General features: G+C 43.5%; 1 protein-coding gene across 3 annotated transcripts; it reads right to left on the reverse strand.

Moving 5' to 3' along the window:
• Window positions 1-1,795: 1,795 nt before the first annotated feature.
• On the reverse strand, window positions 1,796-20,007 carry LOC114509813 (eukaryotic translation initiation factor 3 subunit C). Of its 3 annotated transcripts, none has more exons than XM_028528352.2 (21): window positions 19,952-20,007; window positions 19,678-19,817; window positions 18,277-18,342; window positions 17,981-18,170; window positions 17,462-17,587; window positions 17,224-17,278; window positions 17,019-17,122; window positions 16,531-16,658; window positions 15,126-15,285; window positions 14,886-14,989; window positions 14,286-14,427; window positions 13,972-14,097; window positions 13,750-13,843; window positions 12,742-12,932; window positions 12,271-12,495; window positions 4,002-4,365; window positions 2,654-2,813; window positions 2,500-2,565; window positions 2,326-2,413; window positions 2,061-2,223; window positions 1,796-1,968 (listed from the first exon to the last, which is right to left on the reverse strand). In XM_028528352.2, exons 2-21 carry the CDS (start codon window positions 19,776-19,778, stop codon window positions 1,940-1,942), a joined length of 2,682 nt encoding a protein of 893 aa, XP_028384153.1. In that variant the 5' UTR covers window positions 19,779-19,817; window positions 19,952-20,007; the 3' UTR covers window positions 1,796-1,939. The 3 variants fall into 3 exon arrangements, with proteins under 3 accessions (XP_028384153.1, XP_035877110.1, XP_035877111.1); XM_036021217.1 differs by having other exon boundaries at window positions 1,830-1,968; window positions 19,903-19,977; XM_036021218.1 differs by lacking the exon at window positions 19,952-20,007 and adding an exon at window positions 19,923-19,942 and having other exon boundaries at window positions 1,830-1,968.
• Window positions 20,008-20,902: the final 895 nt, after the last annotated feature.

Below are 20,902 nucleotides of genomic sequence, written 5' to 3' on the forward strand. Positions count from 1 at the left end.
GCCTGTGAATTTGAACTTTCACAGAAACTGAAGGGTATGCATTGGGAGAGGTCATCTCTTGCATTTCTTCAAAAGGCCACAGCAGAGGCAAAACAAGTCCTGTATAATCTAGGCCTCTGTCAAAGCCACATACAATTCCAGAGAGCATCTATTGCTTTGTATCTAGGACAGGGACCGGGCCACATCTGGTCTGTGGATTGTTTTTCTGTGATCAGTTAGACAAGAATGGCTTTTACATTTTAAGAGTTGTTAAAAAGTAGTAGTCCTGGCCAGTGTGGCTCAGCAAACTGAGTGCTGGCTTGCAAACCAAAAGGTCATTGGTTTGATTCCTGGTCAGGGCACACGCCTGGGTCGCAGGCCAGGTCCTCACTTGGGGGTGTGCAAGAGGCAACGGATGCATGTTTCTCTCACATATCGATGTTTCTTTCCCTTTCTTCCTACCTCTAAAATAAAATCTTAAAAAAAAAAAAAAGTAAATGACAGTTGACACCTGAACATGACAGTTAGGGGCGCCAACTCTCCATGCAGTCGAAAATCTGTATATACCTTCTGACTCCCCTGAAACTTAAGTTGTCCCTTGGTGTCTGTGTATAAGTGGACCTGCATAGTTCAAAACCATGTCATTCAAGGGTCAGCTTTATTTTGTGTGAATCATTACTTTGAAATCCCTTTGTTATAGCAGCTTAGCCTATAGCCTAATTAATATGCATCCCAATCTCCAGCTGCCTTGTTCATGCCCCAAACACCTCAAACTCAACGTATTGGCCTTCCCTGCATACCTGCTGTTCTTATGTTCCTAAACACAAAGAATATTCCAATTACTTGATAACAGCCCTATTACCTATATATCCCCAGTCAGGAGACTGTCATTCTTGAGTCAAGAAACTCCTACTACCTTCATGTTCAACTGGTTACAGAAAACCCAGCCTTTTACAAACGTACCTTTTCGATCCCTTCCTCACCATCCTGGCTTTAGATGCTTTTTACTTTCTAACTGGCTCTCTGCCTCTAACTCCATGTTCTGTAATGCTGCTCCATTACCATTCTTAAAACCGGATCCACTTGTGTGTTTTGTTTCCCAAGGTCCAAAGTGTGGAAAATCTTCATGGGACAAGCCCATCTTAAGTCTCTGTCCCCTGCACATGCTCCACATCCACTCCACACAACCCACACTGCTCCTGTACTCCTCCAATACTCTGTACTTGGCTGTTATTCCTTTGCCTACACAGATGCTTCTCAATGTGGTGGATTATTTTTAAAGTTTCCAGTCTACTATAGATCAATACTTTGAAAGCTATGCATGCAAGTTGAGCAAACAATCACATGCTTAACTCTCACAGCAATGGCAAAGTCTCCCGGTGCCTACGCCTAACTGTGGCGCCTGTTCTGTCACAAACAGGTTAACTCCAGAACGACACTGTCCAATGACCACACGTCATACCAATTTAAGCAAACCCTCCCTTTCCCCTGCCTGGTGAATCACCACCTATCCACCCACAAGGTGCAACTATCACTACTGCCTCTTCTGTTATGTTTTCTCTGATATTTATGCCCCATAGTCAGATCTTGCCCAATGTATCCATCATCTTTTCTTCATACTTCTGTTATAACTCATCGTGATACTACAATTTTCTGTTAAATGCAAAAGAGGAGCAAGCTCTTTCAAGCTAGAGATATGTACAGGTTATCTCTGCATCCTTAGTCTTATGCTTGCCATGTGGTAGAAGCTAAAAGATAAAATCAGCAAACGAATGTGTCAACACACCTCTATGGCAACACGAAGACACAAAGGACCTGTAACACTCTAAACAGAATTTTAATGATTGGGGTGTGGTTTAGGACTTAAAGGTTGTGAATGGTCCAGATCACGTGGATAGAAGCGGTCAGTAGGCTGTCTGAGACTGCTGCTGACGGTAGGCACCCCCGACGCAGGTAGCCTTCATTTTTTGCGGTAGCCATCTTTCTGGTCTACAGGAGACACGGGAAGAGGAGTGAATGCCAGGGGAGAGGCAGTAAGGGAGCCAGGACTGGGGGAGAACAGAAGGGATGGAACCACTTACCTCGGAAGTAGCCACCATAGGTACCCTGCTTGTGGTCAAACACCCGCTCATTGTTTTCCACCAGGCTGCCCAGCTTTTCTGCCAGCTGCAGAGCCAGGTTCTGTTGGGCAGTGGGCTCTGTGCGGTGCATCACCACTGTCTGCGTTGGCTGGTCCAAGGAGGCCTGATGGGAGTGAACCAGAGGAGGGGATATGACATAGATCAGACCCCTCCAGTCCCAACTCTCCATGACTCCACCTGCCCATTTACTACCTCTGGCCCTTACCATCAGCTCCTCATTAATGATCATCTTGCTAATGATGGAGTGCACGGTGGGTAGGTCCAGCTCAAACATGTCAGATAGAGTCTCCATGCTGGGGAGAAAGAGGGCAGGGAGCAACTAGGACCCTTGACCAACCACAAAGCCAGGGCCCCTCTGCTTCCTCAGGGTTCATCCTACCTGATGGAGTCATAGACACTGCTGTAAGTGAAGAGGTAGGTCCGCAGTGACTCTTCCTGGATCTTCCTATGGGGAAAAGGAAGAAGAGATCTTCAGGGCAGGGGACCAACCAGTCTTTTCATCCCTACTCACCACAGCCTCCCTCTGTGCTCACCTAACCAGCATGGTTCGGACTTTGTCAGCCTCAGGGAAAAGGTCCCACACTTTGCCATTCATTTTCTCATTGATGATAAAACTGTGGCAGGTCTTCCAGTCGCCCATCTTCATGGCCTTGGAGGCAGCGACCACATGTTCCCTCATTGATTCAGGGGGACCTGAAAGGTTGGGAATGAGACGGGGCCTAGGGAAACTTGGGACAAGGGTTCTGGCCCCCATGAGCACTGTTCAAGGAGGAACACAGGACAGGAGAGCCAACACCCAGCCTGGAAACTCTCCCACCCCACCACTAAACAGCGATGTGATTGTACAAGTCCCTTAATATCAAAATAAATGTATTCAGATTTTAAGTAGTAGTGCAAGGCCAAAACAGAAACCGGCTTTTGGCTCCACTGCAGGCAGCAACACAGAACTGTAGAAACTGTGGTGAACCAGAGAGAACTAAGAGATGCTGGAAATTTCCAATTAAAAGAAAGTACCACACCACATAAGCCAAACAAAATTTGCCTAAGGGGCACCTCCACTTAAACAACCACACACACAGGTAGAGAACAAATCTATAAGGGGATGTGAACAGTACGCCTGGCTCACGTGCCAAGCCCTTCTATGCACCAACCACACAGGGAGGGCACAATTCGAATTCCTTTCCCAGTGAAATCACATCTCACTCAATCCCTGGAGTAATTAATCAGATCTTTCAGAAGCGATCAAAGGGGCCAATGTTAGATTCTTGAATGCCAAGGGGCTAGCTGATTGGCTGAAAATCATGTTCATGAAGGACAAACAGAGGACAAATATTAGAGAGACACATTAATTGTGTTAAAAGTTGGGAAGTCACTTAACTTCAGTTTTCTTAAACAAGAAAAAGGGGTTAATAATAGTACCTACATCACATGGTTATTACCAATAAAGAGTAAATAATTATTTATAGCACTTAAAACAGTACCAGGCAGAACAAAAGCACTATGTAAATTTGTATTAACACCATTGGAATCAGGTCACGAGAGTTTAACTTAGTGACTAAGGAGACTGAACTTTGTTCTGCAGTCAATGAAGAACCTCACAAGGTGTTGGAGGTATATGACTATGACATCATAAATTTGTAGAAAGATAATACTGACAGGTACAGACTGAAATGGAGAATAACAGGAAGCAGAAGCTTAATTTGTAAGAGATTGCAGGAACCATTAAGTAAAATGCTTGTAGAGTCTCCACGAAGATTTCATGAAATCAAAAGGAATCATCTTGTAGAAAATTATTTCCATTAGCTTCTTTGAATCCTTTGGTTAGAAGTCATCAAGGAACACACAAGTGAAGTTTGTCCTACCACAAAGCCGCACACTCACCCAGCAAGGGCTGCCGCTCGCCCACCCGCAGCTGGTGATGGAACTGCTTGCTGATCATGCGTCGGCGAGCATCGCTCTCATGGGCGGCCATGTATGGGATCTCCAGGAGCATGGCAGACACCAGATAAACACACTCCAGCAGCTCCAGGTTGATGTGCAGGTGGAAAGGCACCTGCCGGCGCCGCTCCACCTTCTCCTGCTCCTGGTTGCGCTCCTGTAGGCTACGTAGCAGCAGACCCTGGCCCAGAAGCTCCTTGGCCCGGCCACTTGACTGGATGTCCAGCAGAGCATTGTGAGCATCTTTGGTTAGGCCTTGGCGGAAGGCACAAATGCCCAGCTGCACCATGGTGCGGTTGTACAGGATCTGGGAGCAAAGCATAAATGCATTCAGAAGTGACATCCACAGGGCAGTTGTTCATGCTCAACACAAATACAAATACTCAACAAATGATACATTGATATGCGGAGCACTTGGCTTATCGGCTGGAACAAGGGCCTCATTCTGATGGGAATGTTTAAATAAAGACCTAATAAAAAAAAGGGAGCAAATTATGTAGGTAGCTGGGAGAACAGCACTGCAGGAAAAGCAAGAGCAAATGCAAAGGCCCTGTGCAAGAATTGTGCCAGGTGTATCTGAGGAACAAGGAATATAAACTAGCTGGGCTGGTAGAAGATGTGATCATAAACCGGAGGATGGGCAAGCACATAGCTGTGTAAGCCATGTTAAGGATTTTAAGATGGAAACCACGGGAAGGTTTGAGGAAACAAATGATACAATCTGGCTTAATTTGATGTGGCTACTCTGGCTACTAAGAATAACCTGAAAGGACACAAGGGCAGAAGCAGAGAGAGACCAAGATGATAGCGGCTTAGACCAGAGGGCAGTACTGAAAGTGGTTAAGTGGTCAGATCCAGATTTTAAGTGGAAATGTCTGGGGAAGGAGAGGCAGTATGTGGGGGAAAACCAGGAAGTAAGGAAGACCCCAAGGTTTCCGGCCTAGGCAACTGAAAAGATGGTGGTGCCACTAATTAAGAGAGGAAAGATTATAGCAATATAGATGGTAGGCAATGCAATATTGGTAACAAAAATAATAGAGAGCAGTATCAAGTCATAAACACAGACACAAAGATCATTAAGGAAATTAGCAAACGGAAACCAGCAACATGAAAAAAGAGATCGTATTATGATCAAATTGAATATATTTCAGGAATGGAAGGCTGATGTAAAATATAAATCATGGTTATTCACCATATGAACAGAACAAAGGAGAAATTAACTGTATCATTTCAAGAGATGCAGAAAGAACTTTTGTCAAAATTTAGTATCTATCCTGACAAAAATTCTCAGCCAGCTAGGATCAGAAGAGCCTGGGATCAATTGATCAACCAGGATCAATCTCAGAAAGGGTATCTACTAAAATACTACAGCTAACATTATACTTAATAGTGAAATGTTGGCTGCTTCTCTGCTAAGAATGGGAATAAACCAAGATGTCTGCTCTCACTATTTCTATTCCACTGCACTGGAGACCTGAGTCATTTGATACAGCAAGAAAGAATTTACTTAGTAATAAAACTGTCTCTATGGTACATTTATATAATACACTACTACTTGGCTGTAAAAAAGAAGAAAATTTTACCCTTTGCTACAGCATGGATGGATCTGGAGAACATTATGCCAAGTGAAATCAGCCAGTCAGAGAAAGACAAATACCATACGATTCCACTCATATATGGAATCCCACGAACAAACTGAACTGTCAAGCAAACAGATGGACTCAGAGAGCAGGCTGGCAGCTATGTGAGGGCCTGGAGGGATCAAGCAAAAATGAAAAAGAATTCATGGACAGAAACAACAGTGTGGTGATTGCAGGGTGGGTAGAGGTGAAGAGAGTGTAAGGGGGACAAATGATAATGGGAAAAATACACGAAGAAAAACTATTAAAAAAACCCCTATCTCTGTGTGTAGATATTTTAGTCAAGAACAGACCACACAGACAACGATGACATGCCAAGGAGCCTCGGTGTGTAGCAGCTTACACCATCTAAGGGTGTGTAAGCACACTCTAGGATCTTCTCACAGCCATGAAATCACCCTACGATGCATTTCTCAGATGTACTCCCCTCGTTAAGCAGCACATGACTGTACTAGAGCTTGGGGAATTCAGCAAAATGGTAGGATACAACAATTACCTTTATGTTTACGTAATGGTAGCTAACAATTCAAAAATGAACTTTAAAAAAATTGCACTTAAAATAGCATCAAGTATCACATAATATTCGGGAATATTTTTCTAAAAATATATTTTATTGATTATGCTATTACAGTTGTCTCATTTTTTCTCCTCTTTATTTCCCTCCGCCCTGCACACCCCCTCCCACTAGCATTCCCCCACATTTGTTCATGTCCATGGGTCATGCATATAAGTTCTTTGGATTCTCCATCTCCTATACAATTCTTAACCACCCCATCTGTTTTGTACCTACCAGAAGCCTTTAGGCTTCTTATTCCCTGTACCTTTTCCTCTATTCCCCCACCCTCCCTGCTGATAACCCTCCATATGATCTCCATTTCCGTGATTGTGTTCTTGTTCTAGTTCTTTGCTTAGTTTGTTTTTGTCTTAGGTTCGGCTGTTAATAACTGTTGAGTTTGTTGTCATTTTATTGTTTATATTTTCTGGTCACCTTTTCCTTCATAAATCCCTTTAACATTTCATATAACAAGGGTTTGGTGATAATGAACTCCTGTAACTTGACCTTATCTGGAAAGCACTTTATCTGCCCTCCCATTCTAAATGATAGTTTTGCGAGATACAGTAATCTTGGATGTAGGTCCTTGCCTTTCATGACTTGGAATACATCTTTCCAGCCCCTTCTTGCTTGTAAGGTTTCTTTCGAGAAATCAGCTCATATCTTATGGGAACTCCCTTGTAGGACCTGTCTCCTTTTCCCTTGCTGCTTTTAAGATTCTCTCCTTATCTTTAATCTTGGGTAATGTAATTATGATGTACCTTGGTGTGTTCCTCCTTGGGTCCAACTTCTTTGGAACACTTTGAGCTTCCTGGACTTCCTGGAAGTCTATTTCCTTTGCCAATTGGGGAAGTTCTTCTTTATTGTTTTCAGATAAATTTTCCATTTCTTCCTCTTCTCCTTCTGGCACCCCCAAGATTCAGATGTTGGAATATTTAAAGTTGTCCTGGAGGTCCCTATGCCTCTCCTCATTTTTTTGAATTCTTATTTCTTTATTCTGTTCTGGTCGAGTGTTTTTTCATCTTTCTGTTCCAAACCGTTGATTTGAGACCTGGTTTCCTTCCTGTCACTGTTGGTTCCCTGTACATTTTCCTTTATTTCACTTAGTATAGTCTTCATTTTTTCATCTAATTTGTGGCCATATTCAACCATTTCTGTGAGCATCCTGATTACCAGTGTTTTGAACTCTGTGTCTGATAGGTTGGTTATCTTTTCATTGCTTAGTTCTATTTTTGGAGCTTTGATCTGTTCTTTCATTTGGGCCATATTTTTTTTTTTTGGTCTCCGCATGCCTGTTATGTAATAAGGGTAATATTTTGCCTTAGGGAGTCACCAGGTCAGGGCAACCCACATTACTGCATTGTGGCGCTGTATGTGGGGGAGGAGTCTGAGAGGCAACAATGCCACGTGTTCAGCTCTGTCTTCCAGTCATTTCCCTTGCTACCCTGAAACAAATTGGGCCCTTCTGGTGCTAATTTCTGGGTTGGTGGGTATATGTATGCTCTAGGACCCTGTGGGTCTCTCCGATGAACTCTCCTGTGAGGCTGAGAAAGTTTCTCCCTCTGCTGTAACCCCCAGAGGTTTTTCAGCCAGAGGTTTTGAGGTTTTACTGCCCTGCACTGGAACTCTGGGATGCATGGTCTGTCTTGTTCCCCAGTTGTTCCTCCTAGTCTATCAGCCTCCACCTCACCCACTCTGGTCCTCCTGTTGCTGCCTTGCTGTGAGTTCTCTCTGCCCTGGCTGCCCACCTCCATCCCTCCTACCAGTCTGGATGAATACTTCTTTAACTCCTTGACTGTCAGACTTCCATACAGTTCCAATTTTTCTGGCAATTCTGGTTATTTTTTGTTTTTAAAATTGTTGTCCTTCTTTTGGTTGTGCGAAGAGGCAAAGTATCTCTACCTACTTCCCCATCCTGGCCAGAAGTACTCAGGAATAATTTTTTAAAAGATGTATAATACCTCTAACATTGCAGAAAGAAACTGAAGAAATTAAATTAAGAGATAACATGTAAGCCCTGGCTGGTGTGGCTCAGTGGATTGAGAGCCGGACTGTGAACCAAAGGGTTGCCAGTTTGATTCCCAATCAGGGCACATGCTTACACTGTGGGCCAGGTCCCCAGTAGGGAGTGCTTGAGATGCAACCACACACTGATGTTTCTTTTCCTCTCTTTCTCTCTTCCATCCCTTCTCTAAAAAATAAATAAATCTTAAAAACAAATAAAAAGAGGTAACATGTAAGAAGTTCTCCCCAAAGTTGATTTACAGATTTGATAAAAACCCCAGGTGTTTTTGTAGAAACTGACAAACTGACTTTAAAATTTATGTAAAAATGCAAAAATCACAGAATATCCAAAGCACTCCTACAAAAAACATGTGGTGTACTCATAATCTCTGAACTAGAGACTTTCTCTAAAGGCACAGCAATTAAGACAGTGTTAGACTGGCATAAAAATAGACAAAAACATGAATGAATGGAATAAAACAGATCCCAGAAATACACACACACTTTTAGGGTGATGTAGTTTTCCACACATGTACCAAAGGAATACAATGAGAACAGGACGTCTCTGATCCTGACTTCACACCATATGCAAAAATCATAGCTAAAACCATAATGACTATCAAGAAATAGAAAAAGAATGTATTATGAATTGCAAGTAGGCATAGGTTTCTTTAGCTAGCATCCAGAAAATAACTGTAAGTGGAAAAAAACTGATAAATCACATCACACCAAAATAAATGGTATAGAAAATGAATTCGCAAAGCAGAGTATAGAAGAAACTATTTAGAAAACCTTTATCTGACAAAGGACTGGCATCCAGGATAAAGAATTCCTAGAACTCAATAATAAAAAGATGAACAATCCAATCTTTAAAAAACAATGGGCAAAAGTTGACATTTCATGAAAGATATATAAAGGGAATGTCAACAGAAGAGCAATCAATTTCAATGGTTATCAGGGAAATACAACCTAACACCATGAGATTCCATTACACAATCACCAATATGGCTAAAACTAAAAAGACCTACAACACCAGCATCAACAGGGAACACTCATTAATGGTAGGAGCATAAAACGGTATTACGACTTGAGTTTCTTATAAAACTAAACATACACCTACACTATGATGCAGCAATTCCACTTTGTAAGTATTCACCCAAGAAAAAACATATATCTACACAAAGACTTACATAAATGTTCATAGTAGCTTCATTTATAATGGCCCCAAACTGGAAATAGACCAACTATCTATCAAGAGAAAATGTATCAAGAACTTGTGATAAGACCTGGCTGGTGTGGCTCAGTGGACTGAGTGTCGGCCTGGTCACCAGTTCAATTCCTAGTCAGGGCACTGCCTGGGTTAGGGGGTGTGTGAGAGGCAACCGCACATTGATGTTTTTCTCCCTCTCTCCCCCCCAAAACTAAATAAATAAAATCTAAAAAATAAAATAAAGTAAAAAGAACTTGTGATACATTCATATAATGGAAACAAATTTGGAGGAATCACATTATCTGATATCAAAATATACCACAAGGCCACAGTAATCGTAATAACATGGCACTAGCATAAAACCAGACATATAATCAATGGAACAGAATAGAGAGCCCAGAAATAAACCCATGCCTTTATAGCCAACTAATATTTGACAAAGGAGACAAGAACATACAGTGGAGCTAAAGAGTCCATTGAATAAATGGTGTTGAGAAAATTGGGACAGATACATGCAAAAAAATGAAACTAGACTACTTTCTTATTTTTAAGGTGGCTCTCTGTGGAGCATGCCCACACCTTTCCCACCTCTTCCCCCAGGTGCATTTGCTTTGCCTCTCCTAGGCTCCAAGCCGCTGCCCCCACCTCATTTGCTTCTGTAACTTGTTTGCTGAGCCCATTTCTTCTACAGCTCTTCACTTCTACCTTAGTGATTTCCTAAATAAACTCTTATAATTTGAAAACAAAACAAAACAAAAACAAACAAACAAAAAACAAACCCAAAAGTAAATTTGAAATGGATTAAAAACTTAAATGTATGACTCAAAACCATAAAACTCCTAGGAGAAAACATAGGCAATAAAATCTTGCATGTTTCTCTTAGTAGTATTTTTTCTGATATATCTCCTTGGTCAAGGGAAACAAAAGAAAAAAAAAATAAACGGGACTACACCAGACTAAAGTTTTTTCATAGCAAAGGAAGCCATCAACAAAATGAAAAGATAACCCATTGAATGGGAAGAGATAACCCACTGGGAACATATTTGCCAGTGATACATCTAATAAGGGATTAATATCCAAAATTTATAAAGAACTCATACAACTCAACACCAAAATGACAAAAAATCAGAAAACAAAACAAAAAACTCCCACACAATCCAATAAAAAAATTGGGCAAAGGACCTGAAGAGACACTTCTCCAAAGAGGACATAAATATGCTCAAATGTTACACTAATCATCAGAGAGATACAAATTAAACCACAATGAGATATCACCTCACACATGTCACAATGGCTATCATCAGTAAGTCAACAAAGTGTTGGAGAGGACATGGAGAAAAGGGAACCTTCATGCACAGTTTTTGGGAATGCAGAAGATGGGCGCACCCACTGTGGAAAGCAGTATGGCATTACCTCAAAAAATTAGAAATGAATTTGCCTTATGTCCCAGTGATTCTACTTCTGGAGATATATCTGAAGAAACCCAAAAAATTACTTCAAAAGAATACATACACCTCTATGTATGTACGTTCACTGTAGTGTTATTTACAACAGTCAAGCTATGGAAGCAACCCAAGTCCTCATCAACAGACAAGCCAATAAAAATGTTGTGATACATTTATACAATGTATTATTACTGGAATATTACTTGGCCATAAAAAAGAACAAGGCCCAGGCTGGGAGGCTCAGTTGGGTGGAGCATTCACCAAAAAAGTGGCAGGTTCAATTCCTAGTCAGGGTGCATACAGGAGGCAACCAGTTGATGTCTGTCTGTCTGTCTCTATCTCCTTACCTTTTCTTTAAAGTCATTGAACATTTCCATAGGTAAGGATTAAAAAACAAAACAAAAACCCCAAAATCTTACCACTTGAGCATGGATGGACCTAGAGGGTATTATGCTAGGTGATATAAGTCAGAGAAAGACAAAAACCATACAATTTCCCTTATATGTCAGACTGGCATTTACAAAAACAGTCATGGGGTTGTAAAGGGCAGCATAGAAAATAGAGTAATTATAATAAATACGTATGGTGCCAGGTGGGCATCTGAAATATCAGGGGGAACACTTCGTGTATGATTATCTAACCATTATTGTATACATCTGAAACTAATCTAAAATAACCGTGTAAACTGTAATTGAAAAAAAGAAAAAAATTCAAACAATGAAATAAAAAAGAACAAATGAGCATGCTATTTAAAAACCACCACCAGACAGGTTCACCAAATGTTCTACACATTAATTATTTTAAACACACACTTAAAAGACACGGCTTTAATATTCCTCCTATATGGAAATGCCACACACAAAATTAGTTATTCCACTATTCTGTCCCAACATATCACACCACATTTGGGTCCTTGTCTCCCCAATTAGTTTGACAACTTTGTAAGGGTTCTTTTCATCTTTTTAAACAAGATGATCCTTAATGTCCCAAAGGAGACACATGTTAGGTATAATAAATATTAGCTGAACCAAATCTCTGTCCCAGAGGGCTGCTGAAACAGTACAGTTAAATGTTAACATGGCTGCATTGTGGGTTACGCAACCTATCAACTATCCATGGCACATTCATATTTCTCTACTCCTCTTTCTCCCTTCCTCCTCTTTCTAAAATTAATTAAAATCTTTAATGAAAAAAAAAAAAAAAAAGGTTCAAAGAATGCTGGCAACTGGGAAGGACCAAGTTGTCTGAATTAGTCAGACAGGTACTAATCTGGCTGACCCACTTTGCCCCAATAGAGGACAGGGACCTGGCCTGGTCTTCCCTTTGCCACCAAAGCCAGAGTGCCTCCTTCCCATCCTACCTGTACTGGAGGATCTGCATGCTGAATGTTGTCCTGTAGGTGACTCATAAGCATGAGGTCTCGGGCCTGGTACCAGCGGGAGTGCAGGGCATGATGGTAGATATGGCAGAGGATGGCGCATGTGCGGATCCGGTCTGTGCGGTCTTTGGCATAGATGTACTTGCAAAGTCTCTCCATGAGCAACGCTGAGTCCTCACCCTCATTTTCTGCCTGATCTTGGTCAGACTGGGGAGGTAGGGGTTTTGGTGAGGGTGTGATGTTGTTGGGCGAGCAGGAGATGCTGCAAAGACTATGGCTCTAAAGGGCCTAGGCATTAGCAACCAAGGACGAGACTCCACCCAACTTGTCCACCCAGCCTCCCAGAGTTTCCCTCTCTGCTCCACCTCAGGAAGCCCTCAGGGAATGAAACATTTGCCATCAACTCCTAACAGACATAGTCCTCTCCTCGGTGACACTTGGACAAGCACTCACCTTTGAGGAGCCCTCTGGGAGGGTAAGCTGCCGCTGATGGGCCTTGTAATCAAACTTGTAGTAGGTATGGAGAATGCGCCTCAAGTAGACACGACAGATCTCCTCAGTGGTGCCCTTCTCCTCCAGGTAGCGCTGCACACGCTCAATGATGGCACACACCTGTGCCTCATCCTTCAGATGCTCCACATACTCTGCAGGGAGAGCACCTCCCCTCTCAGCTCAGCCAGACACCCAGGCTTTCCCAGTCACCTGTCCCCGATCTTGGTCAGACTGGGAATGTTTGTATGTTTGCTGCATCCATCAGAAAGTGCCCTGCAAAAACCGTCCTGCCCTGGTACTCACCAAGCTCACTTTCTGTCACTTCTGTTAGGTATTCTCTTCTGCTAATTCCTCCCCTGATTAACTCTTCCTCCTCCTCATTATGATCGCACCTCAAAGGCCCTGACTTAAGTGCGCTTTGTTCAACCATTATCTAAAGCAGCTACTCCTCCAGTCACTCTATCACAGGTCCCAATTTTGACTTCTAACTCACACTTCTCATCACCTACAACTGCCTCGTTCAGCTGTTGAACTGCCTTCCCCCGGCACCAAACCTAAAAGTCCGCAAGTGTGAAGGCCTCTAGCTGCCTTGTTCACTGCTACACCCTTGACTTGGTGAGCGCATGCGGGCATTCACATTTTACTGAGGAAATGTCCTTTATTTCCCCATCCCAGGCCCCTGATTCAAGCTAAACAAGCTAAGTGGACGGAGGCCATGCCCCAGTGATTCTCAAAGTGTAGTTTCCAGACCAATAGCGCCATCTAGAAACATGTTAGAAACGCACATTTTGGGACTCTACAAACACCTACTGAGTCAACCTATAGGAGTGGGATCCAGTATCTTAAGCTCTCCAGAGCCCTCCAGAGTGAATGCTGGAATAAAGGATTGGCTTTCCAAACTCTTTTTTAATATAACCCTTAATTTTACTCCTTGCACTTTTCCTTTCACCCATGCCTGCTCAGGCTCACCTTGGGAGTGAGGATCAGTATTTTGCATTATTTTGGTAAATTCTTCATCCATTCGTTCCACGAGAGTTAGGATACAGCCACGGACACGCAATGGCTGAAAAGGAGGAGTAAGTATATCAGTCCATATCTCAGTCCCAAATTTCGAGCCTTTTGTTTCCACTGAGCTTTCCCAAAGCAGAAAACATACACATCTCCAGTTGGCCTGCAAATTCCTCTCTTTACCTGGTCAACATTATGCAGGTTCTCACTCTCTTCCAGAATATTCTCTCCAACAAAGATGTTGGGGTTTGCAAACAGGATGTCCATCAGCTCATTGATGCAGTCCAGGCACTTCTGCCACATCTCCGGCTGCCAGGAGACCAGACAGCAGTCAGGGGTGTGTGGGTGGCAGGAGCAGATGCCTCCTGGGAGCCCCTTCACTGGAAACCCCCAGGGCCTTCAACGACTAAAACTGCTTCCACGGCCCTTGAGTTTTTTAAGCATCTTCTCCTGACCCACCAGCTCAGCCCTGGGATGCTTCTTTTGTTTTCCCTCACCTTCATGTATGTGGCCAGGTTGGGGTTGTAGTCATAGAGAGAGGCGACGATATTGAACTTGATCTTGATGACGACACCCTCTCCAAGGTTGTTTTCAGAAGCAATCTGGACCAGCAGCTGTAGCAGCTCAATCTGGGCTGCACTGAAGGGGTACAGAACAGGTTGAAGCATCAAAGACAAGTCAAAAGTCTCATCCCGTCACACAACATGGGTCCTTCAGACAAGTAAGGCAGCCCATTCCCAAAACCTCTCTCCTTGCCACCTGTACACTTGCTTCTCCTTTACAAATTTCAAGCAGAAATAGCACTGCTGCTAATGATCTGTCCTTCTCTTTGTTCACTAATGACTGAAGAATGTGTGCATCATTCCCATTTTACAGACAGGAAAACAGTCCTAAAAGGTTGAGTGATTGGCTTAAAGTCAAAGGGAGAGCAGTAAACAGCAGAAAACGGACAGGTACACACCACGTATACCATTCCTTCTATTGAGCTACACTCAGATTTTCCCCAAACAGCACAATTTGTCCACCAATCTCTACCCTGGGTCTTAGAGAAAGAGCTTCCACCCTGTAATCCTACAATCTAGACCCACAAATCTTACCGATCAGTTCCCTTCTTGCCTCGTGCCTGTAGGATCTCATTCAGTTTCTTGATGACAACAGCATGGGTGATCTCAGTTCCCTTGGCAAACATTTTTGGTTTCTCCTAAGCAACACGTATCCTGTCATGTGCAAGCCAACAGGAACCACTCTTGCCTTAACTTTTCTCCCAACCCAACCAGAGTGCGCCTGTATGCCCTCCCAAACTGTCTCCCAATTCATCTTAATTCTACAGTTCTCACCTTAACGAGGGGCACTCCACCTCGGACCCTTTCCCATTCCCCGCCTTCATTGTCCTCCTCCTCCTCATCCAGGCGCTTTGATTTCCTATCGTGCTTCTTCTTGGCTTTGTCCTCCCGTTTCTTCTCAGCGGCCTTCTTGTCCTCCTCTGTGGCTGGGGCCCTGCCAGGAGACATGGGAGAAGATGAATGACCAGCCCCCACCTCCTACCTCTGATGCTTGTTCCTTCCACGAACTTCCTTTCCTCCAATCATTCTTCCTTCTAAGTCACACTCTACAAGAATGACCTGAAGTTAACCCTAACCAAAACAAGGACTATTAAGCACTGATTTTGCCAAACCACTTACAAAGGTCTATAGCCATGTTACACCAAGAAACTCTTATGAAGGAAACAATGTGACCTAGTCTAATAAGGCAGAGGTAACCAGGCCCCTGCAGACACCAAAATAGCCTGTCACATTGCTCCATAGCTAACCTTTAGGGTTTTCCAGAGGACCTATTAAGAAATATAGTTATGCTCTGATACTAATCGCTCTGTCCAGACTGACCTTTTTTGGGGGTACTTTTTCTTTTTACTGATGTTAAGCTGATTAGTTGGTGGCTGGTAAAAAGGCTTTCCTGAGTTCTATGAGTAATTCTAGCATATTATTACACCTGAGGAAGGGATTGTGGGAACTCCGAATTTATAGCTGGTTGGTCAGAAGTACAGGTGTCAAACTTGGGACCTGCAACGGGTGTGTGAAGTGGGGGGAAGTCTTTTGGGACCAAGCCTTTAACTTGTAGAATGCTGCACTGTGTACCATATGCAGGGGCAGGTACCACCTTAACTTCAAAGGAGCAAACTGAGACCTGAGAAAGTTAAGGAACATACCCAAAGTTATATAGCTATAAAAGAGTAACAGCTGGGACCAGAAACCAAATCCTTTCTAGTTCCATGACTGTCCCAGTGTAATTCAGCAAGACTTGCTATACATCAAGTTCTCTGAAATAGTGACAGGAGTAGCACCTATCACTGAGAACTCACCACGTCAGTCCTGGGCCAAGCCACCTCCCTATAGCACCTCCCTGCATTCTCGCAGCTATCCTCGGAGGCAGGGTCAAGTACCACCTCATTTTACAGATGAGGAAACTAGAGACTGAAAAGGTGAAACTGCACGTCCAGTACTGCATAGCTAACTGGCACCAAAGTGAGATTTACACTCAGTCCACGTGCAATGAATAATGTCATGTTTAAACATTTTAACTCTGGAGCCTTCAAATCCTATCCTTAGAACACATTAACTTTGTGAGCTTAACCCACTAATATGCTTGACCCTGAAAGGATTCCACTGAAGAAGCAATAACCTTCAAAATGATTAAAGGCATCCTACTCTTCCCACTGTAGCAAGGTACCACAGCTTCTCTTACTTTTTAAGGAATCTTGAGGCCAGCACGGTCTGTTTCCCTTCTTCCTCCTCTGAGTCTGATCCCGAAGATGTTGAACCTGTGTCCCATTCTTCATCTTCTTCTGAGTCTTCTGAGTCCTCATCTTCATCCTTAGGGAGCGGGATGAAGGATCAGCAGGAAGATGGAGAGACTGACTAGTTTCTCTGCTCCCCCTACCACATTTCAGAGATTTACAGGAGCAGAACAAGAGTGGTCTTCATGGAATCAGGACATTACGAGCTGGACTGGACCACCAAGACCAGAGACCAGTGGTGGCTTGGCCCAGAATCCAGTTCTCCAGATTCTAGTTCACTCAATGCTCTAATCCAAGAGAAGCATGTTCTCAAATCAGACTCCATTAAACCCAACCCCTCCTATCTCTAGGGTTCTGTGAGTCTTTTCTTCTCCCCAAGGACCCAAGAATGGCCCATGGGAGGCAAATCACCCCTCACTGTAACCCTGCCTCTCACCTCCATCTTTTTCAGGAACTTGCGACTCTCCCCAGAAGGAGTTTCTGATTTTTTCTTCAAGAAAGTTGCAGCACTGACTCCATCCTCATCACCATCTGAAGAGCCTGGAGGAAAAGCAAGGGTGAAGAACCCCCACGAAAGCAGGCCAAGGGAACCACTAACTTTACACTTCCTCACCATTTACAATTAGGGTATCCTCTCTTACCTTCCGAGTCCTCCTCATTCTTCTCAGCATCTTCATCTGCAGACTGCTCCGGGTTCTGGAAAGAAGGAAATTAAACGGTAATTAAGGATGCCTGACAACTACCACCCCATCCTACCCCTGCACCCAAAAGTTTTGTCATGATTCTTTCTCTAGTCACATCTCACATTTGCAAATGTTTTGTCTCAGTCATGAGGCCACTGTTCCCACAGTTCCAAAAGTCTGCCTCTAGCATCCTCACCTGCTTATAATTTGTAATATGGGACTCAAAATCTCGGTTATATTTTCGGATCTTCTGGCGAAGGGTACTCAAGGCCTTGGCATTGTTCTTATTCATCTTCTTCTTTCCTTCCTTATCTTCCCATAGCTAAAGAAAAGAAGAGAGAAGAAAGGAAGATCAGGAATCTGAGACTCAATAGTATTTCCTAAACTTCAGGCTTTAGCATTTTTGAGTCTTGCAATCTGCATACCACCTGTACTACTTATTAATTACACCTGTTATTGTTTACAAGATCCTTTACATGTCACTACTAAAAGTATAAAACCACAGATGAGAGGCAACATAAAAATAAATACAATTAAAATTCTTGGTTAAAAAAAGTCCCTCTTTTTGCCTATCTCCGTATTCCTTGTGTTCTGGGAGACACTGTATGTAAGGCAAACAATCCAGAGAAGACATGATTCCTGCAAAGGAGTTAGAAGCAGGCCCCAGGCCCACAATCCCCTCCTGGACCACCCCCCTTACCCACAGGAGCCACACCTCATTAAGGTAGTCCTCCAAATCAGCCAGAATGCGGATGTAGAAACGGGGGACACCTTCCTTGTCCACAATGCTTTTAGCCTTCCCATATGCTTTTCCCAGGAGCTCAAACTCTTCCAGGCACTTGGTGACATCCCGGATCTTCATGGCATTACGGATGGTCCGGATAAGATTGGTCAGCTCCTCAAACCTGGGTTGGGAGCCCAACGGCATATTGAACAGGCCCACTGTCAACAACCATAGAGCCTGCCACTGCTCCAGAGACTCCCCACCACACAGGTTCCCCACAGCCTCACCTCTTGTCTTTGGCGCTTCGAACCACTCTCTTGGTATCTTCTTCATCTTCACTCAGCAACAATGGCCTGAAGGAAGAGAGACCATTAACCTCCCTTTCTAGTTCCAGTCTTTCCAAATGACCTCTATTTCTCTTTTCAGGTGGGCCAGGTAAAACTGAGTAACTCAGGACATTCCCACTGCACTCATCCTCTGATCCTCTTCACAGCCTCATTATAAAATATACAATTTGATCTTTTAAGCTTACTTCAAGTAATGCCTTTTGTCAAAGGTTGTAGTATATACAAAAAGCTCCCTCTTCTCAAAAGTAAACAAAGGTGTTTGTTTACATCACAAAATTAATCATGTGAAGACAGTCACTAAAAAGTATTAACTGGTGAGATATGGGGTACTTTGGCTAGAATGAATGGAGAAGTGTTCAAGAAGGAACCTGAACTAGGTCCTGAAAAACAATGTGTCCCATTGTGGTCAAGGAGAAAAAAAAGATTTAGTGGCTTTAACACTTCCATTGCCAGTATTTTTCTTTACTAATGAGAAACCAGACCACAGACAGCTTTCAGCTCTCAACAGCACTCTTCTTTCTATTAATTTTCCCAATTGTTTTCTCTTTTTTTTGCCATCCATGTTCCCATGACCTAGACTTTGGGCCATGCTAATCTCTGTATTGTTCCAATTTTAGCAATCAATTATTTTCTATTTCACAGCAAGTGATGTTGGTATTCCACTTACGGCAGTGCTATGAAGTCATATTCATATGAGTATACGTGTATACATATTTATTTAAACAGTAGACAGGCATACGGCAAAAATGATGGTGCCACATATATCACAGAAGTTTGAGAAACAACATCCCACTGTTTCAAAGGGTGAAAAGAATTTTAATTTGCAGAGTGAGGAAGAGTGTTTTAATTGGAGGTAATCGTCAGGAGTAAAACCGATGTTTAAGAACTTGCCCGCACCGCCAGATGGCTCGGCTTGGGAGCCACATCAAGGAGTGCCCAGATATCAAGCGAGCACTTTGTGAGAGGGATTTTTGGTGGTAAGAATAATTATGACTTTTGGCGTCCGAAGTCGAGAGGAGGAGGGGAGGCTGGGGTTGTACAAAGGCTATGGACAAGCAAGCCAGTTAGGAAGCTGATGCAACAGACTGCAACAGACCGCAACCGACCCAGCCAGTGGGAAACCTCTGGGAATCAATCCCTGGTACCCGGAGGGTGAACTCCCATAGTCCACAAAACTCTAAGCCTGACGATCCCTTAAACTCTCCGCATCCTCAGAACCCGCTTTCGCCACCTCCTTGAGAACCTCACTGGCGCCCCAACTCTATTCTCCCCCTCCCCTTCCCGAGCCCGCCGAACCCCGCACTCCCCGAGTGGTCACCACGACGGAGGCCCTCAACTCACTGTTTGCCGTAGTTACCGCCGACAGGTTTGGCGACGAGCTCCTCCCCGGACAGGGACGACTCGGACTCGCTGTCCGAACCGGTGGTGAAAAACCGCGACATGGCGACGGCGTAGAGATGCTACGATAGGCGAGGCCGGATCTGCGGGAGAACCAGGGTAAAGCACCACGAAAAGGGGGTCGAGTCATCACCTCCCGAACGTCACCCATCACCGTCCCCGAAGTACCCTGACCCAAGCCCTCCTACTCGAAACACGCGGCCCAAGAGATACATACCAGCTGAGACTGCGAGTCACAACGCCGAGCAGCGGAAACTCAGAGAGCAAAGGCGGCGGTATTTAACGTCACTTCCGGATTTGACAAGGTACACCGGACAACTACAACTCCCAGTGGCCTTCGCGCCGTACGTGAGTCAGAGACCCGCCAGAGGTAAACTAGTAGGGTGCGACGGCGCCTCGAGATTCCCTGATCCAACGGCGCCTGGTCCTCATCTCTTATTACTCACAGATACAGACTGTCACCCTTCATCTGCGGAATAGCAACCTCAAGGCCAGGAGTTTACTTTTTTAAAGGTCGCATGCGATGCCGATGAGCTGCTAGGTTTTGGAACTAGGCTTAGAGCAAATTTGGCGTCAGTTAGACTTTGGATTCAAATCCCAGCTCGGTCATTTGTAGGTATGTAAATATAGGCAAATTTGCTAAACTTTCTGTGCTTCAGTCTACCTAAGCTACGGAATGACGATAGTAACACCTACTTTATAGGGTTTATGAGAATTAAATGACTTAGTATATGTGAAGCATTTAGGACAGTGCCTTGCACAAAATAAACATAGTAAATAATTAGTATTCACTCAATATTCCATAAATATTTGTTTACTGAGCATTTATTATGAACCAGCAGTGTCCTACATACTGGACACAGCAGTGAACAAAATAGAAAAGTTCCCTAATTTCTCAAGGAATTTATATTATAGTGACTTGGCTTCAATTAACAAATAAACAGATAATTCCAGATTGTAATAAGCACCATAAAGATATTAAAGTGGCTGGTTATACAGGAGGACTCTTTTCAATATAAATGTCAGGGTCTCTGAAAAGGTGACAGCTGAGATGCAAATGGCAGGAAGGAACGAGGCATACAGAATGTCATCTAGGGAAAGAACATTCCCAACTCCTCTTCTAGGGAAGGAGCAGCAAGTGTGAAGGCCCTCGAGCAAAATGAGCTGG

Source organism: Phyllostomus discolor, chromosome 3 (genome assembly GCF_004126475.2).
Source record: "Phyllostomus discolor isolate MPI-MPIP mPhyDis1 chromosome 3, mPhyDis1.pri.v3, whole genome shotgun sequence".
Taxonomy (NCBI): domain Eukaryota; kingdom Metazoa; phylum Chordata; class Mammalia; order Chiroptera; family Phyllostomidae; genus Phyllostomus; species Phyllostomus discolor.

What these genes read in the sequence shown, in the direction of transcription:
- LOC114509813 (XM_028528352.2), bottom strand. Translation starts at nt 19,778, where the DNA reads ATGTCGCGGTTTTTCACCACCGGTTCGGACAGCGAGTCCGAGTCGTCC. An exon ending in TGGAGGACTACCTTAATGAG is followed by an intron (nt 17,588 to 17,980) that starts GTGTGGCTCCTG and finishes TCTTTTCTTTAG; the next exon opens with CTATGGGAAGATAAGGAAGG. An exon ending in GTGGAGTGCCCCTCGTTAAG is followed by an intron (nt 14,990 to 15,125) that starts GTGAGAACTGTA and finishes CGTGTTGCTTAG; the next exon opens with GAGAAACCAAAAATGTTTGC.